At 35.3% G+C, this 12703-nt stretch overlaps 4 protein-coding genes across 5 annotated transcripts; 2 read left to right on the top strand and 2 right to left on the bottom strand.

Annotated features, from left to right (window-relative positions):
• The first annotated feature begins 33 nt into the window (after positions 1-33).
• On the top strand, positions 34-1941 carry LOC143305481 (serine/threonine-protein kinase Nek5). Its single transcript, XM_076689344.1, has 6 exons — positions 34-157; positions 214-304; positions 536-703; positions 824-984; positions 1113-1269; positions 1342-1941. The coding sequence occupies exons 1-6, from the start codon at positions 99-101 to the stop codon at positions 1600-1602; spliced, it is 897 nt and encodes a 298-aa protein (XP_076545459.1). The 5' UTR covers positions 34-98; the 3' UTR covers positions 1603-1941.
• Positions 1942-1996: 55 nt separating this feature from the next.
• On the top strand, positions 1997-5785 carry LOC117609628 (MAM and LDL-receptor class A domain-containing protein 1). Of its 2 annotated transcripts, XM_034336214.2 has the most exons (11): positions 1997-2515; positions 2578-2775; positions 2850-3207; positions 3296-3472; positions 3543-3969; positions 4040-4384; positions 4451-4672; positions 4748-5139; positions 5220-5385; positions 5458-5569; positions 5686-5785. In XM_034336214.2, exons 1-10 carry the CDS (start codon positions 2124-2126, stop codon positions 5496-5498), a joined length of 2718 nt encoding a protein of 905 aa, XP_034192105.2. In that variant the 5' UTR covers positions 1997-2123; the 3' UTR covers positions 5499-5569; positions 5686-5785. The 2 variants fall into 2 exon arrangements, with proteins under 2 accessions (XP_034192105.2, XP_076545458.1); XM_076689343.1 differs by lacking the exons at positions 5458-5569; positions 5686-5785 and having other exon boundaries at positions 4748-5166; positions 5220-5340.
• LOC117609625 (rRNA methyltransferase 3, mitochondrial) lies at positions 5649-7180 on the bottom strand. Its single transcript, XM_034336203.2, has 4 exons — positions 6876-7180; positions 6535-6773; positions 6305-6460; positions 5649-6218 (listed from the first exon to the last, which is right to left on the bottom strand). Exons 1-4 carry the CDS (start codon positions 7178-7180, stop codon positions 5662-5664), a joined length of 1257 nt encoding a protein of 418 aa, XP_034192094.2. The 3' UTR covers positions 5649-5661.
• Positions 7181-9778: 2598 nt separating this feature from the next.
• LOC117609626 (uncharacterized) lies at positions 9779-11473 on the bottom strand. The gene is made up of 4 exons (XM_034336204.2): positions 11173-11473; positions 10323-10624; positions 10053-10238; positions 9779-9954 (listed from the first exon to the last, which is right to left on the bottom strand). The coding sequence occupies exons 1-4, from the start codon at positions 11471-11473 to the stop codon at positions 9916-9918; spliced, it is 828 nt and encodes a 275-aa protein (XP_034192095.2). The 3' UTR covers positions 9779-9915.
• Between the last annotated feature and the right edge of the window lie 1230 nt (positions 11474-12703).

Here is a 12703-nt window from a genome sequence, read left to right on the forward strand (position 1 = left end):
TAAGATAATAAATCGATCATTCTTCAATAGTCAGTAATCGTACTTGTTGGTGAAAGCTTATAATACAACATGGTTTGTTTTTAATATTTTATATAAAAATGTCGATGCATATAAATGATTATGTATTCGAAATATTGTTAGGGCAAGGTAGTTTCGGGTATGTATTTAAATTAAACTTCAATTCTCCATTTTCTTATTATTCTTTGTTTCTAGATCCGTTTATCTAGTGCGACGAAAGAAAGACTCGAAACCGTTCGTCGTGAAAGAACAAGCTTCAGGCGCTATAAATGCTTTACCGATTAAGGTGAGAAAATTCAATAGAATTAAATAAATTTAGTTTATAATTTATAAATTTATAATTTAATTATAAATTTTGACATATTAACTATTCGAAACTGTTTTACCTACTAGATTCAAAGGTAACAATAACACTTTTTTTGCGGTCTCTTTTACTACTCAAATATATGACCGACAATTAAAAATTTTAATGTAGGTACAATTGTAGGTATCAAAAACGAATTCTGTTTTCGTATAGAATATATTAGAAGAAGTGCAATGTTTGCATACACTAAGGCATCCTAATATAGTCGCTTATTACGGAGCCTGGATAGAAAACAATCACAGTTACATTCTTATGGAGTACGCCACGCGGTGCACCTTAAAGGATTTGCTAGAAAAATATCAATCTCCTCTGAGAGAAGAAGTAAGTTGAAGCCATAGCTTTTTCAAATTTCTTTGATACATCCGTTATCGGTAGAATGCAAAATACATCGCGATATCGCTTGATATTTTTATTTTATTATTTTGTTACGTATTTACACAGGATGCGCTGTACTTATTCTCTCAAATCGTCCTCGGCGTTCATCACATTCATTTCGAGAAGATTCTCCATCGTGATTTAAAGCCAGAGAACATCATGTTGACGGGAAGTCGCGGGGAAATCGTGAAAATTGGAGATTTTGGCGTGTCGAAAAATTTCAAAGAGTATAATATGTAGAAATACTCGGGTACAATGGTTCCTTGAGGACTGAGTGCCCGGTATTTCAACAATAATAATAATAATAGAAATACAGAATAGATTTTATAAGATAAATTAATAATATCTGTTACAGATTAAACAGTCCATCGACCGTGTGTCGCGCTGGATCGTTTTATTATATGGCCCCAGAAATGTTGAAAGGGCAATCTTATGACTTCAAATGCGACATATGGAGCATGGGTGTGATTCTTTATGAAATGGTCACGAAAAGACATCCCTTCCCAGCCACGGTAAATTTATCATTTCAATATAATATTTAATTAAATCATTGTAATCGACGCTATCTTTAAAAATATTTTCAGACATTATCAGAGATCATAAAAATGATTTGCGAAGAAGATCCTCAGCCTCTTCACAAAGATATCTCGGCACCAGTCGTGAATATAATATCAAAAATGTTGAGGAAACAGTCGTTTTATCGTCCAAGAACGAATCAGTTGGTTCTTTGTCCTTATCTCGTGCCTTATATCGTTCGGGTGTACATGAATCTCGGACGAATTCCGAAAAATAAGAATTTTGGACCGGAAATGTTTCTGAAATTCTTACGATCACAACGGTTTTAGTTTAAATGAAAAATTTCCGTGCTCTCCAATTCAATTGTTTTCATTCAATTCGAAACAAAAGGCAACCGGTTGATATAATTATTGTAGCTATTTATTGTTAGCTCTATGGAATTGTCCGATGAACGGTTATCGAACTCGGCTGGTATGCGCATACGTAGGATCAAAAGCGTAACGGCAGGAAACGAAGACCGGAACTGCGGAATGTTCGTTTTATTTCATCACGTGCATACCTGCCTCTTGAAAACCGTTCGGTTTGCATTTAGTTAGAAGGATATCATCCTTCTGTTTGTATTAAAGTTTTCAATAATCGTCTAGAAATGAAGAAACTCTTTGTTTAAAATTGTACGTGTTTGATTCAAAGTGTATCTTCCAATATATTTAAAGTAGATTCACAATGAAATATATAGTACAAATTTTACTTGGAAAATTTTTTAATAAACAGTTAGATTAATCTTTAAAACATCATCAAATTAAAGACTGTTCTTTTTCACAAGGGTGAATTACATAAAGACTCTTTAAACATGTGGTTAGTTTTGTTAATCTGTTACTGTTTGTATTCACTATCGTCCAGTACCTCGTGGTACCCTGTGTATCCTATACTTGGAGAGCAAATAGATCTCGTAGGTACACTGAATGAAAGTTTCACTCATAATTGGACTAAGAGCATTGAAAACGACGAAGCGAAGGATGTATTCGACAGCGATAACCCGTTTAATTCAACGCAAATACCGTTCAATTCCATTGATCGTGATCGGGAACCTTTGGATGAGGTTGAACGCATCGACCCCAGGAATTGGCCCGTCAGACCGGATGTCTTCTACACCCGAACTGTTCCTTCAACTACAGAAATTTCGTTACCACGAAATCCACTTTATCCGTCCACATCGGCGCAAAGGAACTCGTCGACGCAGAGGTAAATTTCTTTCAAATTCATTGAAAAATAGAACGATTTTTAAAGAACATTTCTGGTATTAGATATCCACCGGTCACGGCACCACCTCCTACAGCCTCTGTGGACGAAGTTTTCTGTGATTTTGGATCATTTCCGTCACAGACACTTTGCGAATGGCAAAACGGCGATGGTGTATTAGACTGGGCGGCTGGTACTGGCATGGGTACCAATTGGATGGGTGGTCCTCCAAGCGATTACACGAGTGGAACCATGGAAGGAGGGTATGCTCGTGTTTTTATCAAATTTTTATACATCAAACATCTGAAAATGACTTCTCGATAACCGATTCAATTAGGTATGCCTTCCTGGAAACATCAGAATTGCCATTGAGAGAAAGTAAAACGAAAACTCTGGGAAGTTTATTACACAGCCCTCAATTAGGAAGCACAGGGGTGGTTGGAACTTGTATTATGTTTAAGTATTCCATAGACGGCCTTAGCAGCGCTGGTCTAAGAGTTCTACTGCATGTTGGTCCGGACGAATATTCGAGTAAAAAGGAACAAACCGAAGAGATCACTCCTGATAATACGACGATACCATCTTGCAAACCGATCGAGGTTTTCGACGAACGTGTCATATGGAATGCTCAGTATTACAATCTCGGTATTTGGCAGCAGACACAAATACTGTACACCTTCCCCGAATTACATTCGGTAATTGGGTAATTTTAGTTAATGTTATTGTATTAGAAAGAGCAATAGACATAAGCAAATCATATTGAAACGAGATATTTGTCTCTAGTTAATCATCGAGGGAATTCCTGTAGATCCTACCGATCCAGCGAGATTGTACAGAGGGTACATAGCTGTAGACGACATAGATTTACAACCTGGAACCTCGTGTGTTGGTTTCTGTAACTTTGCCGGTGGCTTTTGCGACTGGTCCAACGACGCAGAGGATGATTTCGATTGGACAATTGTAACTTTATAATCATTAAACATTCTACCATCGTATGAACACGTTTAAACTGTATAAATGAATATTACAGAGTCGAGGAAGTGGAAATCCTACAACAGGACCAGCGATGGATAGTTCGACCGATCGCTCGACAGCTGGAGGATACGCGTACATAGATTCCTCGTTTCCTCGTAGACCCGGAGACAGAGCTAGACTTATTAGCGCCAGTTTTCCAGCACCGAGTGCCGACACACCCATGTGTATGCATTTCTGGTTCCACATGTTCGGCTCCGGAATCGGAGTCCTCAAGCTTTTCCTACGTAATTTCCGTAGCCTCGATACGCCGCTACGAGAAATTTGGAGTTTAAACGGAAACGCTGGAAACACGTGGTTCGTTGCTCAAATTACGATCGGCTCTGTCGATGATTTTCAACTAATCTTCGAAGCGACTGTGGGAAGTACCGGAATGGGAGACATTGCCATTGATGATATCTCTTTCACCCAAGGCTCTTGCCCTGGTAATAATTGTTCGTGACTGGCGACATTGTCCAATGTCATAGTTTTTAATTTAATTATGTACGTTTACAGTTGCGCCTCAAGTTGCCGCGCCTACCCCTAGAGACTGTACTTTTGAGGTAGACGAATGTGACTGGATCAATTCTCGAGATCCCAACCGGGTTGAATGGGAGAGGGTGTCTACGCAAGCATTGAGCCTGAGAAATCAACGAAAACCCTATACCAATGGATATACGATTAACAGAAGAAATGAATATTTCCTGAACCTGGGTCGACCAAGAGGAGGACCACGATCCTCTGGAGGTGGAACGGCGCAGCTGGTTAGTCGAGAAATGAAAGGAACCGATGATCCTCTTTGCGTTACCTTTTGGTACTATATGTTTGAGTCTTTCATTGACTCAACTGGACCAAGTTTAGGTTTGTATCTTCTGATATCTTTGATCTATTTTAATTCAACTACAGTGGTACTATATAAATTTAAAGGCGTGCTTCGTGTATCCATACAAACAACCGGAGAATCTTCCACGGAGACTAGACCAATCTGGCAGCTGTATAATAATCAAGGACCTAGCTGGAATTATGGACAGATTAGTTTAAATGAAAGAAAGGACTTTAACGTAGTTTTTGAAGGAACCTGGGGTCCTAATCGTGCCAGCGGCAGTATCGGCATCGATGATATCTCTTTCTATATCGGTAACTGTTCTGGTAAGCTGCGAGAGATTTCCTTGAAATGTAATAAATGTTGTACAAATTGATTATTATCTTAACAACAATGTTTAGTGAAACCACCTAGCGCGTCTGTAAGAGCAGAGGACTGTAGTTTTGAGAAAGGATTATGCGGTTGGGAGAATATTACAACTTCCGAAAATGAGCGCACTGTTACCTGGCAGCGTGCATTTCCTGCTCACCGTCCGGCTCAGTTATTAGACAAAACGTTCGGAGCAACTGGAGACTTCGTTTTCTTTGATATTTTTACTACAAATAAACAATCGACGAATGTACAACTACGCTCGCCTGTAATACAACAGTCAATCGACGAGGAATCCGTTTGCTTTACCTTTTGGTTCGCTGCCTTCGGAGTCGAGGAATCCACAACGCTGCAGATTATTAAAATGAACGTGGACGAAGAAATGAATGAAGAAAACGATGGAAATGATAATGGACAACAGCCCGTAAGACTTAGAGAAAGATAATTACATGTAAGACCATTGAATTTGACGTTTGACAGGAAATTAATAATTTGCTTTTTTAGTTGTGGTCGTTAACAGCGAAAGGATTTAATAACCCACGACCCGTGTGGACTGCCGCGCAAGTAACCGTAGATGCTCGTGTACCTTACCGCTTAATTTTAAGAGGAACTGCCAGTAACGGAGGTTTTGCTATAGATGATATTAAATTTCAGCCTCAAAGTTGTTCGAGTACGATTTTTCTTTAGTAAACAAATTTAAAAAAATGGCAATTATACATGTTCCTTTTTTGAAATTTTTTAGTTCGACCTGTTACTGCTCTACCCGTTAACAATGGAAGCTGAAATATTGAAGTTTGTAATTACTTGAATTCAGTTTAAAGATGAATTTATCTTCGGTTTACATTTTAAATAAGGTAAGTTTTTGTTTATAGAAAATCTTACTAAAAAACAAAAAGAGAAGAAGGGATTGTTTATTACAACACTTTTGTACGTTAAAAAGTCTTTATTAAAGTTGGTTTTGTTTTTTTAGAATTTGTCTCTTAATTTCAAAAGCAACAATGCCAAGTGCAACTCCTGTATTTAAACTATCAACTCCTTTAACAAGAGGTATATTGATACGAATACTTTTTCTTTCACTTAAGAATTTGTAACAATCCAAACTCAAACCTTCGGTTTCGCCGCTTAGAATAATTACAATTTCGGTTTGTGTATAATCTAAAGAATAGTATGGTACAATAGGTAGATTCAACATGAAACTTTTCATCATTTTCTTATTCTTTGGTACTATTAATTTTGATGCTTCGTTTGTTTCTTCGTTAACACCAAATTTGTTTTTCAATTCTTCTGGATTAATATCAAATATATTCATACTTGATTCAAGCATATTAGGAGAGTACTCTGATATATATTCATCACCAAAGTTGCTGTCTGTCACAAAAACATTGGAGTCTTTACCAATTAAGGATGGAATATCATCCCATACTGGAAATGCATGAATAGGTAAATGAAAATGAGTTCCAGCTGCGCTTCTGAGAACTTTTGGATTCCATAAATCTACGCAACCTAAATACAGAGAAACAATATAAAATCTGAAGATTACAAATTATTTATTAAACATGTTAATATACATAATTTTATAGGTTTACTACCTTTCATTATTATTAACTTCTCACAACCCACACCTGCAGCAGCTCTCATGATGGATCCTAAATTTCCTGGTTCCCTTACATTGTCACAAATTATAGTAACTGGTAATGCATTATCAACAGGAGCAGTATTTTCTACATCAGGTGTACTGAAAATTCCTATGTAATAAAAATTAAAAATTATAAGGTATGAATATTTAAACCTTAAATTACTAAAAAAATATATTTATTACCTAATAATCCTGGAGAAGCAGTTAAACCAGACCATAGTTGAAGTGTTTTATATGGAACTTTATATAACTTAACTTTTTCAGGTATATTTAATTGTGTTATCTCAGAGGAATCATTAAAAAGTATCGCTTTTGGTACTGCACCAGCCTTAAGTGCATCTTGAATTAATCTACGTCCTTCTAAAACCACTTCATCATTCTTTCCTCTTCTTTTTCGAGACTTTAACTCGGTCAGTAATGTTCTGAAATAAAAAGAAAAGCAAAAGAATTCAGCTTATCAGGTGATATCCAAAATAGTGTCCCAATTTTATTTAATAATTCTAATGTATAGATATAAAACTTACGATACGATTTTATCATTTTCTTTGAGATTCGTAAACTTATACTTTTCTTCAGTAATTTCTGTAGGTTTTTTTACAGGTTTCTTTTTTCTTTGCCTTCTTGGAAAAGTTTTGGGACGTAAAGGTTTTTCTTGAGTGGTATCCTCACTTTCGAACAGTTCGTCTTCATTGGCAATTGCAACTGGTCTTCGACTAACCCATCTTGCGTATTGTCGTGTTACATTTAAGTGAACTGTCTGACAAGTATTAGCATATCGAAGTGGTCGAACAACATTGTGCAGAACGTTGAGGAAAACCATTCTAACCATGTTTGTTTCAACTCAAATAGGGTTCAGTTGTGGTTGATGTCGGCGCCATTGCATGAGTACAAATTATAGTTTCTGGTGATGCCATTAGAGGTCTCTTTCCAGTAAGTTTGTGAATTTAAATTGTGCGTTTATTTGATAAGCAATAGTTTCGTATTATTTAGTTAAAAAAAAAATGTATGCATGTTTTCTTCTTTATTTAATCATTTAATACTCTTATCATACATACAGGGAAGTATGGTTGACGCAAGAAATAAAGGATTCAATTTGCAATAGCTAATATTGTCATAGTTATATTTCAAACATAAAAAAAAACAGATATGGAGCAAAATGAATAATTATGAAAGAGGAAATTGTAAGCATATTTTACCTAATTATTCCTTAAGTTGAGATTTACGAAGACACCTGGGTCTAAGTATCAAATCAATAATAATTCAGATTGAATAAAACATATTATAATACATAATTCTTATTCGTATAATACTAGAACAAGACAAAGGTTTGATACCTTGATCCGTGTGTCTTATTTACGCTCTTTAAATTAATTTCATTTCAGTTTACATAAATCTTCTATTTCTAACATTATTCGGAATATATTTTCTTTGTGTAATAGTTCCACATGTATACATGTCATATGTACTTGCACACGTTTGAATAACAGAGAATCCAAAGAGATTTTAACCAGTCTCTATAGTATTGGATATCAGGCACTGATTCCATGATTAAAGAATCCTGGCTAAAAATATCCATTTTTCTTCATTTTTTTGAAACTTAATACGATGAAAATAGTAATAGTTGCAGTTGCATAACAAATGTATATTATATATATTTGTGTACTCTGATATGCATGTATATACGTACAGATGGATGTATACAAGTATAAAGTATTTATAATCAGACGTTGGAATCGCAATTGATATCAAACTGCTTCTATATAATTGTTCAGAAGTTTTCGTTTTGTACGCATCATAAGAGCTGAAAGTGATTAATTCCCAGCATGAGATATGGATTAAGCCACGTAAATATTTGTCTTTAGCCTATTTAACTTTTGTTATACGATTACAAGAAACGTTTATATTTATTGTCTTTAATATAATTCTGATCTTTAAGCGCTTATCATTGGCACATAACCTATAATAGTAAGTAAAACGAATACACGTATGATTAAGTTTGATAGTATTATACATATATAAAAGATTTAATCATAAAATATACTTCTTCATTCCTCTATTAATCATCTTTTGGACAGCAAAAAGAGAATCTAATAGAAGACGAACTGAACGTTCAAAATTTGGCGGGTAATCGATCGAGCGCTTAAGGATCGAAGATAATCGTTTGTACGCATAATCGATATACATGAAATTCAAGTATGTCGGAACAAGATGTTCGTCAAGAATTGAAGCTTTATGTGTAAGCTTATTTTAATTTCATACTAATATACTCGTCTTATTTTGAAATTACTTATACATTCTCGCGAAATTTGAAATTGTAATCGCATTCGCGTTGATTATACGTACAGACTACAAGAATATCTCTTAAGAATAGTTATTGTCTTCGGTACAGTTCCGTTGATTATGTATTATAGTTTCTTAACTTAAATATGTATACATATACATATACATATATATATATATATATATATATATACTGTCAAAATTTTCAAAATATTAGTCTTTCTATTTTATTGTCCAAGTTCAAACGAGGCGGAGAAAACCAGAGCAACGCGATGCGTCAATTTCTATCTTCATCTTCAAAAAGAAAAAAAAGTTAAGGCGCTCGATGGAACAGGAACATTATTGATAGTAGAATTATTAACCTACTAGAACTTATATATCACAATGAACATTTGTTAGAGTAAGGTATTATAGCTCGTCAATAAAATTAATAACATTGTAATTTCAAAATTAATGTAAATTTGTTCAAACATTTATTTAGTTTAGGTTAGACGTTTGCAGTCACCTCAACACTTTTCAAAACCTTTATTAAGTACTTTTAATAATTAGATCCTTTTTCAAACCTTAATTATTTTTAAAAATAAAATATGTCTAAACTTTTCTTTGGTTTTTAGGAACATCATATATAAAGGATGTATAGAATATCCATCAGAAGTAGAAGAACATGGTACACAACTATAAAGATTTAACTCGGTATACTCGGGTTTTCTCCGCCCAGCGATGGCAAGTTGCGATTACATCACCGCCATTGTTATATTCGGAGATAGTATTAAATTTATACATCTGCAAGATTCTAGATAGGCGGTCAACGTCGCCCACGCAATTAAATCTGTGCGATTTTAAACGAATTAAGAAAATATACATTTATGGTATTCCCTCGTTTTAAGCCGTATTATGCTGCGACTTACCACGATCCGTTCCGTTATTGACTTCTCATTGGTTTTTTTTTTTTTTTTTTCTTAAGGGGCACAGGTAACGTTAGACTCTAACTGTTAGAAGAGAACAGAAAGATCGAGATCTCGGTGGTACGAGCTTAAGATAACCAAGAGCTCGAGCAACCCTAGAGGAGGACGAAGTGGCAACGAAATCATTGAAATCCATCCAGGGGGTGGGTTACGATACTCATCGCTACAAACGCAAGAAGCTTGATTCACGTTAGTTTCAAGATGTCAGAGATTCCGAGAGAGAAGCAGATGCGAATCATTTTTGCGTCCTGTCGCGTATAAATGTATCGGATGAACCGATACATCCAATTTTCTTTCAGCCTTTTCCTAATAAATCGTACTAATGCAACATGTATTCTCGAGACTCAGGTTCGCTTCTCTGAAAGAAGTGTTCAATCTTTGCATATCAACTATATTTAACATATAAATTTAAATTTAGCATCGTATATAAAAATTCCGTTATTGTTCGTTACTTACCGACCAGATCTGTCCAATATTGGGCACGTTCGACGTATACCGTCCCTCGCCAAAATCGTAATTGATTTCCGTCGGAATTCGCACTGTCGGCTTCGCAAATTGCTTACGGGAATGTTGCATGTTTAAAAATTGATCGTCGTTCATCGCATCTTTGAAGATGGAAGTCTTATCCGCCTTGCGTTGCTCCTGAAATTATTCAATCTCGTTTTCAATACATAGACCGAACAATAACGTTGAATTTCTTATTATAGATTAAACCTGTAGATCTACCTGTACTTCCCGGGCGCGTTCAGCTTGAAGCAGTTCCATCAGCTGTTGAAACTTGCCGGCTTGAGGAACCTGAGACAGAGGAGGTGAGCCACCACCCGCCGCGCGATAGCTGGTCATACGTGTCCTTGACGATGGTGGATACGAATTAACCGTGCCGTATAAACGAGGGATCTTATCGAAAGGCCGGGGAGAATGTCGCATACCGTTTCTTAGCCGACTTCCTGCCGGCGCTTTATGGACCATTCTTCCATAAATAGGTGCGTTACCACCGGCTCGATTACGAGGTCTTCCAGTGAATCTTCCTGTACAATTGTTAAGTAACGTAAATAGATTATCCTCAAATAAATCGTACAGACAATGAGATGACATATATATTACAGCTAGTTAAGTTTGGCGCATGTAATCGTTATAAATATTCAATTGAAAGGGTTAAATTAAATAGAAATATCGGAAGGGGTACAGCATGTTGTTGTCAGAATTGGAACTTCGTATTTTATCCAATTATTCGCCACCGGTTCTGCACGAAGTTTAAGTCAAAGGGCTTTTAACGATAGCTCTAATGTATAGATAGGCGCCGATAATCAGATTATTTCGTCTATACCCCTTTGCCTGTTTGCCATGGAAACTAAGTGGAATTAAATTTTGATCAAACAGTAAAGGTAAGGTATATGGTATATTGATCAATTAATACTATGTATAAACTCCAAGCAGTAACGGGTAATTAACGACACTGAGTAGAAGCTTATTTAGAAAGAGGCTGTTTTGTATAATTGTATTTAAATGACCTATGGATATTTTTCAACAGGAATCCGAGGAAACATAAAGTTGATCAAGTGGATGAATATATTACCTCGATAGCTAAGAGGAGGCTTGGTCCGTTCGGAGTAAGACTTCCATACGTTGTAGGAAAATGGATCAGGGTAAAGAGAGTAGCCAGTGGTGGTTTTAGCAGCCCTGCTCTGTCGTTTGGTATACCTCCACATTGCCCTCAATTCTTCGCATGTCGGCTCGGTCAGGTCAACGCGCTTCTCGGCGATGTCGCCGGAGTTCCCTGATTGCGCTGAGATCGGATCGATGTATCGTATACCGAACGCGAATGGGCTGTTCGAGTACGCTAACATGAAAGCGGTCCATACAGCTACGGCACGCATTTTCTGGAAACGAAAGAAATATATTTGTATTTGTAATTCCGGTACGATAGATTTTTATATTTAATTACGATATAATGTAAAAGCGGTAATTTCGCGGTGTTAATACTGGTAGAGGAATAATTTCTTGATTACTCATTACCCGAAGAGTCAATAACGCTTGTCGGTTAAATTATTTTTTTATTTTTACACCTTCTGTGTATTTAAATAGCTGATTGAATCTATATTTCAGATTTTTTAAAAATTTTAATATGCAGGGTAGAAATGAAAAAAGTTGAAGATATAAATAAGTTCCTTTTTGAAAGATGTAATATGAAATTGCATTTTTTCTTTTCCTGTATCGAGGATAAAAATTCTTTTATCACAGAAGTGCGTCCAGCTTTTCGTGTTATTAATATTTTAAAATAATAATGACCTTTCATTCTATTCAGTAAATTGATCTCATTAATATATAATTTCATTATGGGGCTTTCTTTGATTAGCAGATAATAGACGGACAATTATCATTTCCTTTTTGTGCCTCGCAGGACATAAAATTTAATCATCCTCGATATTCGTGCCACGGAATTTCAATTAACCACGGTGTACCCTTGCATTAGCTCGTTAATTGAATATGCGAGGAAAATTCACAGCATTGATTATTCCATAATTCTTGAAACTTGATTTCAATCAACAGTTGTGCGAATGATAGAAACAATATCACTCAATTATTCTCTATTTTTAAATACTAATCTTTATTTTAAGCAATATTTTAGCTTTAAAATCAATTCTATATTTATACTATGGTATTTAACAAATTGTTTTATTAATCATTAAGACAAAATTACTCGGTCATTCACACTTTAATACCTCTAATTAACGTTTAATGATATTCTAAGAAGAATAACTGTTCCTAGCTGGCTTTTCGATCGCTTTCAATGACATTAGTCTATAATTTATCCGGCATTGTTTCTTAATACTCTATTTTCGCTGTTTCTTTATGTGTATTGAAATTCGTACATTAAATTACTTTCGGACACAATGAACATCTAAAACGCATCCTTCTTGTAAGAAAATTATTTATACGACATACATTCAAAGGAACAGGTATTGTTTCTTCATTTTCCGTCAGTTGATTGAGCATGAAAAAGTTATTTCAAGAAATGTAGAAATTCGAAGACAAATACAGAATGAAATCGAACTTATTGATCGATCTTTCGATATTTCTAAATAGTATACTCTCTATTCGCTGTA

Source organism: Osmia lignaria, chromosome 7 (assembly GCF_051020975.1).
Source record: "Osmia lignaria lignaria isolate PbOS001 chromosome 7, iyOsmLign1, whole genome shotgun sequence".
In the NCBI taxonomy this organism is placed as follows: domain Eukaryota; kingdom Metazoa; phylum Arthropoda; class Insecta; order Hymenoptera; family Megachilidae; genus Osmia; species Osmia lignaria.